The sequence below is a fragment of the Eleutherodactylus coqui genome, chromosome 2, assembly GCF_035609145.1.
Source record: "Eleutherodactylus coqui strain aEleCoq1 chromosome 2, aEleCoq1.hap1, whole genome shotgun sequence".
Taxonomy (NCBI): domain Eukaryota; kingdom Metazoa; phylum Chordata; class Amphibia; order Anura; family Eleutherodactylidae; genus Eleutherodactylus; species Eleutherodactylus coqui.
In genome coordinates this window covers 240,710,832-240,727,976 of record NC_089838.1, presented here as the reverse complement: position 1 = coordinate 240,727,976, position 17,145 = coordinate 240,710,832, and the positions used below count along the sequence as shown (strand labels likewise).

Genomic DNA, 17,145 nt, shown 5'->3' with positions numbered 1-17,145 from the left:
TGTGTAAAAGGGCATAACTAACGGAACACATTGCAATATTGAAGCTGAGCTGTTTGTTTCTATTTCATATCATTACTGCTTATATGGAATAATAGGCTTATTTCCTATCACAGTACTGTGTTTTCCTTTTGCCTTCCTTTCAAAATCCAGTTTGATCAAAAATACCATTAAATTTTGTACCATAAACGGCTGCCTATTTTGTGATAACTGGTTTCTCCATCTGATTATGATCTGTACTGCGCATGACTGACGGCGAGCGTCTACGGTCATCTGCAGTACAGAAAGAGAAGATATATGGGATTGCCGGCTGGGATCCCAGCCGGATTCCGCAGCGGGAACCAACATGCGGAATTCGGATCGTTCGTTTGAGCCCAGCCTTGCTATTTTCAACCATGACCACTATAATTAGGTGAGATGCAGAATTCTCCTCTCACTCCCCTGTCAAATACTATACTGTAGATTATCTCTCAGCAATCTTTGCAACACAAACTAAACTTGTGCCTCTTGGGTCCCAATGCAAAATCTATAGCAGCCGAGCCCCACACTTTTAATACTGGTGACTGTATATTTGGTAGAAGGCCAATGGTCCACCCACTCCCACCCCCCTTAAGCAGCACGCTGCGGGTGTGACTACTGCACCCCCTGTAGCCCCTCATGTTCATTTATATGTTTCCGAACAACCATATCTACTATTGATTAAGTGTTATGTTATATGAATAATATTCTTCCTTCCTTGGAAATTACCACCAACCAATTGGATTGATACACGATGCGTTCTCATAGCCATAAGACCAGTTCTATAAAAGAAACCCTTTAACATCTGAAGACAATTGGTGGCAGCGTGGTCTTTGTAGGATTCAGCTCTGTAGCTAATTAAACAAGAGAGAATTGACAAAGACAAAAGCTTTCGATGATTGAACGTTTTGTTCTATTTGAGGTTTTAATTCTTGACTTTTGTGGAATATTTCTGTAAAACACATACTTGGGTTGTGGTGAACATATTGAAATGGTTAAATGTATGAGCCGTCCGGTATCATTCGGTACAGTACAAGTGATCAGTTGTGGATTGTCTATTTGAGCTATGCGTGACTTGCTTGCACATCTGAAGTCAATGACTCACGTCACATTTCCGTCTTCTAGTTTTGAGGTGGACCATAGTGCCCTCTAGTGTCTTACAACATCTTGATCTAGATCTGTAAACATGGATACTGGTAGCAAAATGAAGTTGTAACTTCATGAATTGTATCATTTGCCTTTCCAGGAAACAAAAGATGATTCTGCAGTTCTCTGGCTGGATGAAATCCAAGATGGAATATTCCGCTCCAATAAAGAAACAGAAGATGCCCATAAATGTATGTACTTGTTTAGCGTCGTTGTTTTATTGTGACACCAGGACACGGATTAGAAATAGGGGTAAATTTGTCACTAATCGGGGTTCATGTGTATCACTTTGACAAGATACAATAAATAAGTAGGCTGCTTCTAAACTTTTGTTGAGAAAACACTTTTTTACTAGTAGTTTGGAATTCTATAAAGGCCCATTTACACGCAAAGATAATCTTTCAAACCAGTAATGCCCATTAAACACTTTATCATCTTCATTTTCATGTAAAAGGGCCTCCAGGAGCTGTTTGCAGAGCCCAGCGTGTGACTAATCCTACGCCCTACTGTAAAATGCCACATTTAAAAACATGCATTTTTGCAAATGCTTGTGTGAGACTGGCCTAAGGGTATGATATGGATTTGAAAATCCACACCATGTTTATCTTTTTTGCTGTGGACTTTTTTCGCTGTCAGTGAATGAGGTTTGTTAAAACGCCATTGACTTACATTGTACTGTGTCTTGCTGCGGAATTTCAGCTTGCAAATTCTACATCCATTTCGCTGTCTGTGAACTCAACCTTAAGGCAAAAGCACATGGGCGGATGCGCGAATGTGCTCATCGCTTCGGAGTGTATTAGCACTTTACCCAGGGTTTTTTTTTCTTTCGACTATTCAAATACCATGCTTGTATGTACGAGTTTGAAAAAAAAAGCAGGAAGGAAGATCCTGCCCTATCTTTCTTGCACGTAATATTAACATGCGAGGATCCCAATAGTGGAAACGAAACCATTGAACTCAGTAGTTTTGCCCCGTTATGTGGCCGTGATTTTCACGGCCGCAAAACTGAACTTAAACGCACCATCTGTTGAAGCGCTTAAGGGTTTTTTTTTACATGTCAGCTAGATAATGAGGCTGATTCAGAATGTATGCAGGAGTTCATACGGTCATTCATCTCTCATTCAGTTTGGTCATTGTTGGCAACATATCCCTCATTCACACATGATGATGTGATGTTTGGCTGCATAGAAGGTGCTATCAGTCAGTCGGTGAGCATTTGCTCGTTCGTAGGCTGATCAGACATACGAATTTTTCTATGAACGCTCTTGCCCAATCTTCGAACTGTGTAAAGGATCCTTAAGTCCGGGTTAAGTGTCTTAAGTGTTTTATTTGTTTTAAATCCAATCAATGAATCTTGCCACTATAATATTTGCATTGTTATTGTAGCCACAGTACAGCTTTGTGGGTTTATTTATTGTGAAACTTCCCATAGGAATTTCTGAAAGAGTCGTATGAAAGCTTGCATTCCCGCCTGTTGCAGCAACGTGATTTCCCGTGGAGAGGACATATCACTGCAACGACCGACACATTATTGTAAAAGGCTTGTTATGAAACTACCCCTATTCTTCTTGTCCTTTCAGTCTCCCGTGGTGTCCAAGGTATTAATGAGGCAGTAGAGACCGGTGACAGTGCCCAAACCCTCCACGCACTGAGATCCCCTGATGTTGGGCTTTACGGGGTGACCGCAGAATGTGCTACTACTTATCAGAAGGAACTGGCAGATCTGAAGACCAGTAAAGCCGCAGGAGGTAAAATACACTGGCGAAATCTGTTTGAGGTGTCAGAAGTCCCCTGCATGTTCCAGTAGGATATAAAGAATGCTTTAAGGACTACAAGAATCATTACATGTGGTCCCAATAAGAACGGAAAACCGTATTATATGTGATATATTGTTCTACTACTCTGGGTGTTATTGGCAGTCATTTATCTATTGGAGGTATTGTTGGGCTTTACTGCATTGATCTGTTGGAGTTGAGTAATTAAAGTCATCCCTCATGTGAAATGTTTCTGTCTTGTAGGGGACAATGGAAGTGAATGGATGCAGCACTGGGTGAAGGGCGGTTATCATTATTACTTTAATCTGAATAGTAATGAAGGAAGCTGGGAAGAGCCCCCAGGATTTGTGCAGAACAACACTCAGCTGTCCAAGGAAGATATTCAGGTAAATGGCTGCAGCCGTCTATGTGACCACACTAAGGAGAGCAGGAATGAAAGACAAAGGAGCTTTCCTACCTGTGACAGAGCGGCATTATAGGATTGGCTACCAGCATCTAATCCTGTTCAGTCCCTCCAAACTTCAGCTCCATTTAGATGGGATGAATGTCGGGCAAACGATGCCCGAAACTCGTCCCCGCACATACTCGCTCTCATGCTGTATCGCACGGACATGCATGATGGGATTTTTTTATTTCATTTTTTTTCTAAATTCCCCGCTCTGTTTCAGAGTGGGGATGCGTATGAAAACGCTGCCCGTACACAATGTATTGCATATGAACAGCATTTCATTTGCGGCCTATACAAAAGTATAGTGCTCACGCTGTGTGGTGTGCAGAGAAATACAGCATGCTGCGATCTATTTATCATGCGTATCTACACACACACACGTGCACGGATCAATGAAAGTCCATTGACCTTCATTGACCCCATTCACCGCATATCACGTGGCCGTGCAACATATGCGTAACACACGGTCGTGGACATGAGCCCCAAGAAAGGGGTTTTCAACTATTCGTGAATGAACCAAAGAGATCCACCCCAGCACTGCTCAGGGACCCATGACTGTTGGGTAAAGTTGAGCACCATTGACCACTTCTATTCCAACTTTATGCATTTATTGTTTTGCGGATCGCACTTTGTATTAACCCCATGATAAGCATTTTACGTTTGTTTTGTCATAAATGTTCTTGTCCATGGTTTATTCTCACAGAGCACCATCTCTGGCGTTTCGGCTGCCTATAACCGAGAACAATTATGGCTGGCTAACGAAAGCCTCATCACCAAACTCCAGGCCCGCTGTCGAGGCTACCTGATGCGCAAGAAATTTAACTCTCGAATGGGCTTTTTAAAAGAGCAGGCTCCTGCCGTAACCTGCATTCAGGTTTGTCCTCTTATATCGTTCATCCAGAATGAAATGAACTGTACTTGTAGCAAAGGGTTTTCACAGTTAATTGCACTTAGTGCTATAGGCTTTATTCAGCCTTGAGGACTTTCCCCTTGACTTTACTTGTGGGTGGTCTGTATTACTTACAATAGCTTTTTGTAGGAATTCAGGGATATGAAGAATTCACTTATTCACAATTCAAAAGAGACTGAAGCTGTCAGCCAAGGCTGTAGTTGAGTTTTTTTTGTGTTTTAATACATCCCAGTACTTTAGAGAGGCCATTGCTCTTATTATATATACATGTTGTACTGAGATAGAGGCAACATAGCGGTACTGCAGCAGCATAATAGAAGCGGTAGAGAAAAAATAAAACCAATCTATTTCTTGGTCGGATGGAATTTGTCTATACATCTCTCCGCCCTTTTTGTAGATGAACATGTATAGAACTGAACTTGTATAACGTGTTTTTTGTTTTTAAAACTCTCAACCCTTGTTGTTTCTCAAAGGCTCACTACAGAGGTCAGAAGCAGAGGAAAGCATTCAGGGATCGCATGAGGTATCTGAATGATCATAGTGATGAAGCAGTGAAGGTACTTCTATATAACTTGTGAATTAGTGATTCAGCTAGTCTGTTAGCATTAAATGCACATTATATAACACATTCTAATGACTGATTTATTCTAGATCCAGTCGTATACTCGAATGTATCAAGCCAGGAAACGCTACCGGCAAAGACTGCAATATTTTAATGACCATGTAAGCACATTGAGCCGTGCCCTGACTGTACAGCACGCTTTTACCGAGCATTCACAAACTGTGACTTTGTATTTATCGTCCGCAGATTGATGATATTGTAAAAATCCAAGCTTTTATCCGTGCCAACAAAGCCCGCGATGACTACAAGACCTTGAGTGAGTGCAGGTCTTCTATTTGGGAATAACTCTTCCATGTGCTAAAATCTTATGGTGTCTTTTTGAGCTATTTCCAAGCCTGCTATGCATGTGCAATATATATTTAGCCCTTTCCAATCCACTGTCTGACGTCTGAAGACATTATGATTTAAGGCTGTACAGCTCCGATGTTGGAAGACGTCCGTTGGGGCTCTCTTACTGGATATTGCCAGCCTCTCTGCTGTCGGATCCTATCCAACGTGTCACCTCATGCAGTACTGGCTTTAGCCAGCAGATAGCGCCGTTGTATAACGGCAGAAAAAGAGTAAGCCCCCCCCCCCTAGGAAAACCAGGATACAAATTGGATTGGAAAGGGTTAACATTGGAGATTAGCATGTCCACTTTTTGGTTCTGGAGGGAGAGAAACTATTGCCAGAAAGGTTTGGCAGCAACAATTTCTCTTTCCCCATTGAAACATATGGATGCTCAGCTGAGCATGCATGCATGTATGTTTAGGGGGAGTCGGGAAGATTAGTTGCCAGCTGAAAGAGTGTTTGATTGACACATATTTTATGTGTATAGGTGGCTGTACTGTCACGGTCCTTTTGAGACGCCTTCTTGGGTTCTCCTAAAGATGTTACACCATAGTACTTTCACTGATCGCCGTAACACATCTCCACATAGAAGCTATGGATGATATCAGGGGATAGGAGATATTTGAGCTATACAAACATAACATTGCTTCTCTATGTATCCTTGCTTCAGTCAATGCAGAGAATCCACCGATGGCAGTAGTGCGCAAGTTTGTTCATCTTTTGGACCAGAGTGATCAGGACTTCCAGGAGGAATTAGAAGTCATGAAGCTAAGAGAGGAAGTAGTGACTCTTCTTAGATCAAACCAGCAGCTGGAGAATGACCTCAATCTTATGGATATCAAGATTGGACTTCTTGTGAAAAACAAAATTACATTGCAGGTATATCCTTTTCAATATGTATCACTTTGGGCAGTAAAGTCAGTAGTACTGTAATGACATGCTTCTCGATACAGTTGTTGTAGTGGATAGCATGTCTGGTGTGTCGTGATAACTCTACTTACAGCCATGTAATACATTGGAATGAAGTTATCATAACTTGTTGAGTGTCAAGTTAACGTTTGCTACATTTGTAGCATGGTATCGTATAGCTCTATATAATACATGCTAGAATTTTCCCCTGTAAAATATGTATTGAAGAGCGTTGTACTAACATGTATGTGATGGAAAACATTGATTGCCACGGTTCTGGCATATGGAAACCTAATGCTGCTAAAGGCTAGTAGAACTGCTAAGGTTCGGGCAATAAAGTGACTAAAAGAAGTGTGCAACTTGCAGGAACATCAGGTTTTGCAATTGTTCTCTGGGTTACTCGGTCACTTGGAACTTCTTTGCCTTTTGGGAATAACCTAAGTTGCATTGTGCATTCCTGCACTAAATTCAAGTCTTAGAGAAAGGTTGTAACAAGTGAAAGCCACTTTTCCTACTTATACTTCTTTTTTTCTACCTAGGGGCTTCAAATTGTTGGCTTTTTATGATTTTGGAGAGGCCTGATAAACCGATGCCATGCTTTACTCACTGAGCTTTCTTTTTTTCTAGGATGTTGTATCCCATAGTAAGAAGTTAACGAAGAAAAACAAGGAGCAGCTCTCTGATATGATGATGTTAAACAAGCAGAAGGGAGGATTGAAGGCTTTGAGCAAGGAGAAAAGGGAAAAGCTGGAGGCTTACCAGCATCTCTTCTACTTACTGCAGGTATGTTACTGCTAGATGGCATTACATAGAGTGTAATCTAGTCTTAGTGGTCAACTTGAATGAATACATCCAATGAATTATTTTAGTTTGCTTTCTAAAATACCAGATTAAATTGACTCTCCTGGACAAACAAAGATGGCCGCACCAGCTTCTCTAACTGCCTGATGCACACTGTGTATTAGAATGCATTATTCGAGTAGAACGCTACTCCTGCTTTGATTCACCTGTGCTGCCTACATGGGCCGTGCTGGCCAGTCAGAGCAGCCTGTAGTGTCGCACAGTGTGCATCAGGTAGTCAAAAAATTAGGCAGGCCATCTTTGCTTCTCCAGGCCCGGAAGGTTGCTTTAACAAAAAGGGGAAACATGGTGTTTTAAAATCGACTTTCTCTTTTTAGAGATAAAATTCTGTCTCGAGACAAAGGGGTGAGTGAATATATTACATGTATTTGATCTCAGGCGTCCCTCTGTTCTGTTGGTTCAGGCCCCATTTTTAGGTGATCAACATGGTATCGCCATTTTCTGACTACATAATGCACACAGTGCGCTACTCTGTGATTGGCCAGCACTGATCGCAAGAGCAGCACTAGCCAGTCGGAGAGCAAGTATAGTGAATTGGTAGTCTAACGCTACCAATGCACTGTGGGTTGAAAACAGGGCCTTGAACTGTGAGGATGTTTAGAGAAGATCAACTACAGGTAATATAATGCCTCCAATCCAGGACAGAATTATGTCCTGAAACTGAAGGGTGGCTTTAACCCTTTCCAATCCAATTTGTATCCTGGTTTTCCTAGGGGGCTTACTCTTTTTCTGCTGTTATACAATGGCGCTATCTGCTGGCTTAAGCCAGTACTGCATGAGGTGACACGCTGGATAGACTCCAAGAGCAGAGAGGCTGGCAATATACAGTAAGAGAACCCAGACGGGCGTCTTCCAACATTGTAGCTCTACAGCCTTAAATCATAATGTCTTTACAGGTCAGACAGTGGATTGGAAAGGGTTAATGCTGAGTTTGTGGCGGTTACCTCCTCTTTTACCCTGTTATGCCAGTACAATGTTTTAAGTTAATTACCCCAGTAGATCTTCACAATAAACAATACTTTTATCCTGTGCGTAAATGCAAATCTAAATTAACTAATGAGTAAATAGTACACTATTAGGGATATTGAAGAAAAACAACCCACTATAGACCGAGTCACAATATAAATGAGAAAATATTGGTATTTGAGGTGCTTAATCTTAAAGGTAACCTGTCAGCTGGTTCATGTTGGCTGAACCACAAGCAGTTCACTCCCTATATACAAGCAGGGAGAGGAGCGGTCAGTCTTCATACTGCGGCTGCGGAGAGCCCGGTGCGATCCGCCTCTTTGACTCAAGAGCTCCGTTCCTGAGTCAAACTTCAAAGTGTGTTTCTCTGAAATGCTGCTGCATTTCAGAATAACACATGCGGGCATTGTGCATATCTGTCTCGGTTTCATGCCGACATTAGTTCGGGCAGCATCAACCCAATGACAGGTTCCCTTTAGGCTACTGTCACATATGCGTTCAGAAAAGGCCACCCGAAATCGTAGCATTTTTACAGCGATTTTGAACAGTGTTTTTGAGTGTCTGTCACGGCGTTTGACAGCGCTTTTTAACGCACCCCATCATTGTGATGGGTGATGGGGTTTGTTAAAAAGCGCTAAAACGAAGATAGAACAAACAACACTTGAAAATCGCAGCGTTAGAATTGCCACATTTGAGCGCAAGTCTTTAAGGCCCCATTGCAATCAATGGCGGCGATGTACCGCGGTGCTCGGGGGGCCGCGCTAATCATGGTAAAAAGTGGCATGTATGAAAGTGGCCTTAAAGAAACCCTTTAATAAAAGCTGCGAGCAGCACAATGAGCCATAGTTGTTGATTCTGGTTGTTGCTCATCAAGGCTCCAGTGTCCTGATTATCTTCAGCATACATTGTTTAATGTGCAGTATCATATTGTAAAGCTACATAGTTTTGACTTGAAGGCTCTATATGTGTATGGTGCGTGACATATTTTAACAAACTGCTTATCATTGGTTTCTGCAGACTAATCCAACATATCTGGCAAAGCTCATTTTCCAAATGCCTCAGAATAAATCCACCAAATTCATGGACTCTGTCATCTTTACGCTCTATAACTATGCTTCCAATCAAAGAGAAGAATATCTGCTTCTGCGTCTTTTCAAAACAGCTCTCCAGGAGGAGATAAAGTAAGTGGCTACAAATACACAGCTTGCTTTTGACAGCATTGAACAGATTTAACTTTCATCTTAACCCTTTCCAATCCAGTGTCAGACCTCGTCTGACATTGAGATTTCCCTGCTTTGGTCCCATGTTGGGCGAGGTCCGTCACATGTTTCTAACACTATGCAGAAGAGAGCTGCGATGTTGGAACCCTCTTCTGCATATGTATATTCATGGTGCAGAAGAAAGGTCTAACATCGGAACTTCCTGCTGCACGGTGTAATATACATTATGGAAACACAAGACAGCTTATTCTGAAAAGTCATCCAGAGGTTTAGTAATGGCCCTTTTACACACAATGAGAAACGAGCAATTCTCATTTTCCTGAGCGAAGTAGCTGGTGATGTCATCACCAGCTCATTCGCACTCATTCAGCCTGTTTAGACAGGCTGATCATCATTGAGAATCATTCACTTCTCGTTCAGTGTTTCACATTTCAGGGTTTTCACGAATCAGTATTGAAACCCTGATCGGGGATTGTTTAAGCGTACCGCGAAGTTAATAAGCCACGGATGATTTTTATGCTGGCTGAAACTGAATGACGAATGAGAAGTGAATGAATAGTTACATCTAAACACACCTTTACGCGTTAAGAATAATCTGTTCACATGTTGCAGAATTGTTGCAAATTTTCAGTGTGGATTTCCTTACTATTAGGCCTCCTTCCCACGAACGGATTTCCGCCGCGTAATTCACGGCGAAAATCCACTGCGTTGCCCGCAGCTATTAGGTTCTATTGAACCTAATAGCTCAGGGCACACGGTGCGGAATTCCACCGCGGAATTCCGCTCCGTGAAATCTCCCGTCCTCACCCGCAGCATGCTCTATTTGCCGCGGGTGTACGCGCTGACGGCTTCCATTGCAGTCAATGGAAGCCGTCCGTTCACGCTATCTCCCGCTGTAACACAGCGGAAGATAGCGTGGAAACGCTTTCCCGCCTACCGCCGGCCGTGTCACATGACATGGCCAGCCGCGTCATGTGACGCGGTGGGCGTGTCATGTGATGCGGCGGCGGTGGGCGGGGAAGCGTCATGCGGGAGCGAAGACGCCGGATCCGCTGGTGAGTTTGGGGTCTCTGAGGGGCGCCTGTCACGCTCGTGTGCAGCTGGCCTAAATCTGCTTGAGGTACGGTTTATTGCAATACATATACATGGGCTGCTGATCCGTTTTGCAATGTAAGCCCATCAGCATACCCTTATACTTCTTGAGATGGCCTCATATACAAGAAGTTGTCCATGATTAGTAAAACATGGCTGCTTTCTTCCAGAAACTGCCACAACAGTATACAGGTTGTGTTTTTAGTATTGCAGCTCGGCCCTATTCACTTCAATAGGGATGAGCTGAAGTAGCAGACTTAAGGCCTCCTTGCCACGAACTGATTTCCGCCGCGTAATTCGCGGCGAAAATCCGCTGTGTTGCCCGCAGCTATTAGGTTCTATGGAACCTAATAGCTCAATGCTCACGGTGCAGAATTCCACCGCGGAATTCTGCACCGTGAAATCTCCCGTCCTCACCCGCGGCATGCTCTATTTGCCGCGGGTGTACGCGCTGATGGCTTCCATTGCAGTCAATGGAAGCCGTCCGTTCACGTTATCTCCCGCTGTAACACAGCGGAAGAGAGCGTGAAAACGCTTTCCCGCCTACCGCCGGCCGAGTCATGCGACGCGGTGGGCGTGTCATGTGAAGCGGCGGTGGTGGGCGGGGAAGCGTCATGTGGGAGCGAAAACGCCGGATCCGCTGGTAAGTATGGGGTCTCTGGGGGGTGCCGTGACGGGCTTCGCCACGGAATATTCCGCGGCGGAGCCCGTCACGCTCGTGTGCAGCTGGCCTAATCCATGGACAGAAGTGATGTGGTTTCTGGAAGAATTGTACTTTTTTTTTTTACAAGCCATTTAAATATTCATATGTTAATCTGACTCTTAATAGGTTTTCAGGTAATTGTAAAGAACCAAATTGCCGTGGACAGTTAAAACAGTAATTAATGTAGTAGTTAAGCCGTAATATCTAATAAACTATCCTACTTGTTTACACTTTCCTTGTAACTTTTTTTATGCTGAAGAGCAAAGACAAACTGAAAAAGATGATGTTGTTGTAGAAGGGTGCTGGATCTTACACGTGCCGACAATAGCCGTTGTTAATCACAGCTGGAACAGTCCGATGTCTGTATTCATGTCCAGTACGATCGTCGAAGTTATCTGCATATTTAATACCCAAAATGTTTTCCTGCCTTATCGCAGATCTAAGGTTGACATGATTCAGGAAATTGTCACTGGGAATCCTACCGTTATAAAGATGGTGGTAAGCTTTAACCGTGGGGCTCGTGGTCAGAATGCTCTGAGGCAGATCCTGTCACCAGTCGTGAAAGAGATTATGGATGACAAGACCCTGAACATCAAAACCGACCCGGTGGATATTTACAAGTCTTGGGTCAACCAGATGGAATCCCAGACTGGAGAAGCCAGGTGAGATGCTCTACACTCTGCTTAAAGTATTCGGGACATGACATGTAGTTTTATGTACATGCAAACTTCATCATTTGTATTAATATTTTTTATTTTTTCTGCAGCAAACTGCCTTATGATGTCACACCAGAGCAAGCGATGTCCCATGAAGAGGTGAGGAACAGACTGGATGCCTCCATCAAGAACATGAGGACGGTTACAGACAAGTTCCTCTCTGCCATTGTCAGTTCAGTTGATAAGATCCCGTAAGTTGGCCTGTTATTTCACACGTATTACAGTTAATTGCAGAAAATAAGATATTTCACCTAAAAGGTCTGTAATCCAATATTTGTTTATTATCATGCCAAATGATGATTGGGGGGTTCCTCACCAAAAACTCTATTTCGGTGCACATTAGAATAGGGCAACACAATGACTTTGGCTACTACACATGGCCAAAAATCACATTGTACCCTACAACTTTGCAAACGAATAGAAGTCCACTGTAGTCGTGTTGTGGCCCTCAAGTTACTGTGACCTGAAATCCAGCAAGTTTGTGTTTCTTGTGATCAGCAAGTTGTGGCAACTTGAAAGCTGCAACACAAGTTCATTGACTTTAGTTAGTTTGCAATGTCACAGAGCTACATAGAAATCATTGGCCACGATACAGGACATGCAGAGTCATCATGTAGCCGCAGCCTAATTCTTTGCAGCATTGCTTTAATTCCTTAATAGCCATGGAAATTCAAGAAGTCGGTAATCTGCAACATGCCTAGAAAATATTGTGCTACTTTTTACTTATTGACTCCGGAACCAAGATGAAGTGTTTATTACGGGCCAGACTGTTTGCCGTTCGTTTCTGTAATAAATTCCTATGTTCTGATATTGAAATTGCTCACACATAGAAATGGAAACGTTAAACTATTCTGATTGAGGGGCGCTTGCTTAAGGCCTCCTTCCCACGAACGGATTTACGCCGCGTAAATCCGCGGCAAAAATCCGCTGCGTTGCACCCTGCTGTTAGGTTCTATTGAACCTAATAGCACAATGCTCACGATGCGGAATTCCACCGCGGAATTACGCACCGTGATTTCTCCCGTCCTCACCCGCAGCATGCTCTATTTTCTGCGGGTGAGGACGGGCTGTACGCGCTGACGGCTTCCATTGCAGTCAATGGAAGCCGTCCGTTCACGCTATCTCCCGCTGTAACCAGCGGGAGATAGCGTGAAAAAACGCTTTCCCGCCCACCGCTGCGCGTCATATGACGCAATATGACGCGGCCAGCCGCGTCACGTGACACGGCCGGCCGCGCACGTGACACGGCCGGTGACGCGGCGGCGGTGGGCGGGGAAGCGTTTTCACGCTATCTCCCGCAGGTAAGTATAGGGGCTCTGGGGGGCGCTGTGACGGGCTTCACTGCGTAATATTACGCGGCGGAGCCCGTCACGCTCGTGGGAAGGAGGCCTTAGTGTTATACTTATCTTGGTAATAACTAAAAACTTAATGCAGCAACATAAGTAATGATCGAAGTCCATTTTCTACGATCGTTACTGCTTAACGTTACCCACATGTTTTTTTAACCATTTCACATGTTCTGTATAACTCATTAGTATTTCCCATATTGTTCCAGTTATGCTATGCGTTACATTGCAAAGGTTCTGAAAGGTACCCTTCATGAGAAGTTTCCTGATGCCGGAGAAGATGACTTGCTTAAGGTTAGTTCTTACAAGGTTTGATGAAGTTAAATGAAGCTAGCCGTTAGGCCTGCGCTACATGGAGACTTTTTTGGAGCGCTGCTAATTTGATTTTAGCCATTGAGTAACAGCTGCCGTCCACGGGATTTCACACCACTCAGTATATTGCTCAGTCCTGCAGCTCCATAGTTACAATCAATCTGTAGCCCTACAAAAAGTCAGTGTCGCCTTACCTTTGAATAAAACTGGACTATCTAATGTGTATGGTGATCGCCTATCCTTTGTTCCTGCAAGAGATGAGCTGCTTCCAGAGGGGTGTGGAGGGGGACCATTTCCCTTTGCCAAAAACAGAAGTATATATTTTTTTACTCCACGTTACCGCTACGACATGGGTGATTACTCCACTTTCCAAGACAGCTGATAAGGAAATTTGCCTAGTATTGCACTCTTCTGTCACTGCATATCCTGACTGGCTTGTTACTCCATACTGTAGCTGAGTGAAGTCTATCATGGGACTCCCATCTAAAAATTGAGGGCTGTTTTGTGGATGTGCATCACCTAAGTTAAGTTTCTTAAAGGGGTTGTCCCACGCCGAAACGGTTTTTTTTTTTTTTCAATAGGCCCCCCCCCCCCCGTTCGGCGCGAGACAAACCCAATGCATGTATTAAAAAAAACAAACGTTTAGTACTTACCCGAATCCCCGCGCTGCGGCGACTTCTTCCTTACCTTAGCAAGATGGCCGCCGGGATCTTCACCCAAGATGCACCGCGGGTCTTCTCCCATGGTGCACCGTGGGCTCTGTGCGGTCCATTGCCGATTCCAGCCTCCTGATTGGCTGGAATCGGCACACATGACGGGGCGGGGCTACGAGGACCAGCTCTCCGGCACGAGCGGCCCCATTCACCAGGGAGAAGACTGGACTGCGCAAGCGCGTCTAATCGGGCGATTAGACGCTGAAATTAGACGGCACCATGGAGACGGGGACGCTAGCAATGGAGCAGGTAAGTGAATAACTTCTGTATGGCTCATAATTAATGCACGATGTACATTACAAAGTGCATTAATATGGCCATACAGAAGTGTATACCCCCACTTGCTTTCGCGGGACAACCCCTTTAAGCTGCTATTCATCTTCAGAAGCTGTCGGCCAGGCACTTATTTTGCATACATATGCGTGCTCTCCATGCACTCTCAGTGGTGAGGAGGGAGTAGTTGGCTGCCAGACACCTCTGCTTATCTCCCATGAGAACAAATGATTGGGCATGCTCCGATCCAACATGCTGTATTCCTCTCTCCCCTGATATCATCTATCAGTGAAGAATCGTCGCACCCCCATACATATAAGTAATCGGCACGTTCGACTCCCTTTGCAGTTATGTGTGTGGGCACCTTTATGGTATCTTATAAATAAACATTGAAGCCAATGATCCAGCTTTCCGGAATCCAATAAAACCAGATGCATTTCGGACACAATAAATGTCTTTAGCCTTTGCACAAACACTAAGGATGCTTATCGCGTCCAAAACGCGTCTATGCAATTATTGGGGTGTCAAACACAATTTTTTGCCATCTTGCATATATTTTTTAAGTTTTTCAATAAAGCTATGTTCTTTAAGCTATGAGCTGGATCATTTGCTCCAAAATTCATCTTCATGTACCCTGTCCTTGGGTTTCCTGGAAACAGAATTGGCTGAAGACGGGTGAGCTGGTGTTTTACTGATGCACACTCCTACCAAAAGTAATTGGACCCCTAAACATTCACAAGTTGCATTTATTTCCATATATTAATACTTAGTGCGGTTCCTTCGGCCCTAATAACATCGGATACTATCTGCGAACGTCTGATACACTTCAACTTGTATTTCCCTCCATTACATTTGGTAGGATAGTGTGAATGCCCTATGAGCAGGGACTCGTTTTGGTAGATTTGACTTTTGTTTTAATGAATAATGTGAATTCTAATGAAAGAAAATAAATGCTCCTTAAATGTTTGTACTTGTATATCCTAATTAGAAGTTCTTGATGGTTTGTTCTCATGTTTTCATATGCACTTTTATGCAGAAATGTTTAGGGATATGGAGCCCTCTGCTGGTCACTTCTAGAATAACAGCTGTTTTGCTTTGGATTCCTATGCTTTTTTTTCATTCCAAATATTCTGATTTCTTTACTGTCGCTGACTACAGCCGCACTTTAGCTGAAATCTCCTCTCTTCTGTTCTTCTAGCTTTCTGCTTCTCTGCGCTGAGGCGTCGATAATGCACTAGCTCTGACCAAGGTGATTATTCTGTTTCACTAGTACAGTGCTAGATAAAAGGTTTGTGTATATGACCGATGCAATATTTAGCCTTAACCATGTTGGAATAACATGCTGAGGACTTACTAATGTACCACACAGTAAGTGCCCCGGGGAGCTTACAGATCGGACGCGTCCTCTTCCTTATCTGCTGTCCCCTCCGTGCAGCGATCAGCCGTTTGAGGGGAACAGGGCTGAATAGAAGTATAAATATTAGACTTTGGAACTCTGCGCCCCCTTTTCTCTCTTATGGGGCTTCTGGGAGGTGACAGGGTCCCTTTTAACTCTTGTTATACGATGAAATTGGTTTACTTCGAGAAGTGAAAAATATGTGATGTCTCTAAATGCATCTGCTTCTATCTACTAGATTATTGGAAACCTCCTGTACTACCGCTACATGAACCCGGCTATTGTCGCTCCTGATGCCTTTGATATTATTGACCTTTCTGCTGGAGGTCAGCTAACCACAGATCAACGTCGTAACCTTGGCTCCATTGCTAAGATGCTCCAACACGCCGCCTCCAACAAGATGTTCCTCGGGGACAATGCCCACCTGAGCATGATCAATGAATATCTTGCTCAATCCTACCAGAAATTTAGGTATTAACAAGTGTTAAAAGTAATCGCTTTGTGTGAAAAAGATGCTGCAAGGCAAGGGAGGGGGGATATGACGCATGCCTGGGTGCCAAGCCTATGGACACCATATGTGAGGACTTCAGGAAGGAGGAGAGAACACAGGAGGGGATACAAAGTAGTGGTCTTATACAGTAGCAATATTACGTTTTCCTTGGATTGTTCCAGAGAAGTTATATGTGCAGAGCATTTGTACCGGATAATTCTATTATGAACCAAGTATTGCTCTGGTTTATGTGTATCGCAGCATATGACAACCGATATCAGTGGTTCTCCGGCATTATCCTTGTCGTGGCAACTAAAATGAATTGAAACTCAATGAAGAATTTTACTGGACTCCTTGTATTTCTCCATCTCATAAGTCACATGTTAATATGTTTAGTGTATGAACCTCTAAATTACTGCATTATGTACATTACAAGCATTATACAGAACTATTGCAATGCCATTTTTAATATCGCTCACGATTGCTGCATCCTCCCAAAGCTAATTTATAATAATTGTCCACAGACGTTTCTTCCAAGCTGCTTGTGAAGTTCCAGAGCCGCAGGATAAATTTAATGTGGATGAATATTCCGATCTGATCACCCTCACCAAACCAGTTATCTACATTTCTATAGGAGAAATTGTGAACACACACACAGTAAGTACTTGTGCTTTGTGGGGTGTAGATAAGGCTCAGGCTGCACTGAGAACTTGGTTATATTCTGTCTTACCTGCCATTATCGCATCTTCATCTGTAATGCTGCCTGTCCACAGCTGAGGCGTAATATGGCTAGCGATGTTCTGCCATGGGGGAGCACTGACAGGTCTTCGCGGTGAGCCTATTTAATAGATAGGCTCACCGTGGAAAGTCGCAGAATGCCGCTAACTGAATCCCACGAGCAG

At 43.6% G+C, this 17,145-nt stretch overlaps 1 protein-coding gene across 1 annotated transcript in view; it reads left to right on the top strand.

Annotated features, from left to right (window-relative positions):
- Positions 1-17,145, top strand: part of IQGAP1 (IQ motif containing GTPase activating protein 1) — a 127,832-nt gene that overhangs the window by 96,735 nt on the left and 13,952 nt on the right. The window contains exons 16-30 of the mRNA XM_066592693.1: positions 1,262-1,352; positions 2,742-2,909; positions 3,180-3,322; positions 4,088-4,258; positions 4,768-4,851; positions 4,946-5,017; positions 5,103-5,172; positions 5,917-6,125; positions 6,783-6,938; positions 9,000-9,163; positions 11,435-11,659; positions 11,764-11,904; positions 13,269-13,353; positions 15,992-16,224; positions 16,768-16,900. Coding sequence (XP_066448790.1) covers positions 1,262-1,352; positions 2,742-2,909; positions 3,180-3,322; positions 4,088-4,258; positions 4,768-4,851; positions 4,946-5,017; positions 5,103-5,172; positions 5,917-6,125; positions 6,783-6,938; positions 9,000-9,163; positions 11,435-11,659; positions 11,764-11,904; positions 13,269-13,353; positions 15,992-16,224; positions 16,768-16,900 — 2,145 coding nt within the window. The remainder of the gene's footprint in view (positions 1-1,261; positions 1,353-2,741; positions 2,910-3,179; positions 3,323-4,087; positions 4,259-4,767; positions 4,852-4,945; positions 5,018-5,102; positions 5,173-5,916; positions 6,126-6,782; positions 6,939-8,999; positions 9,164-11,434; positions 11,660-11,763; positions 11,905-13,268; positions 13,354-15,991; positions 16,225-16,767; positions 16,901-17,145) is intronic.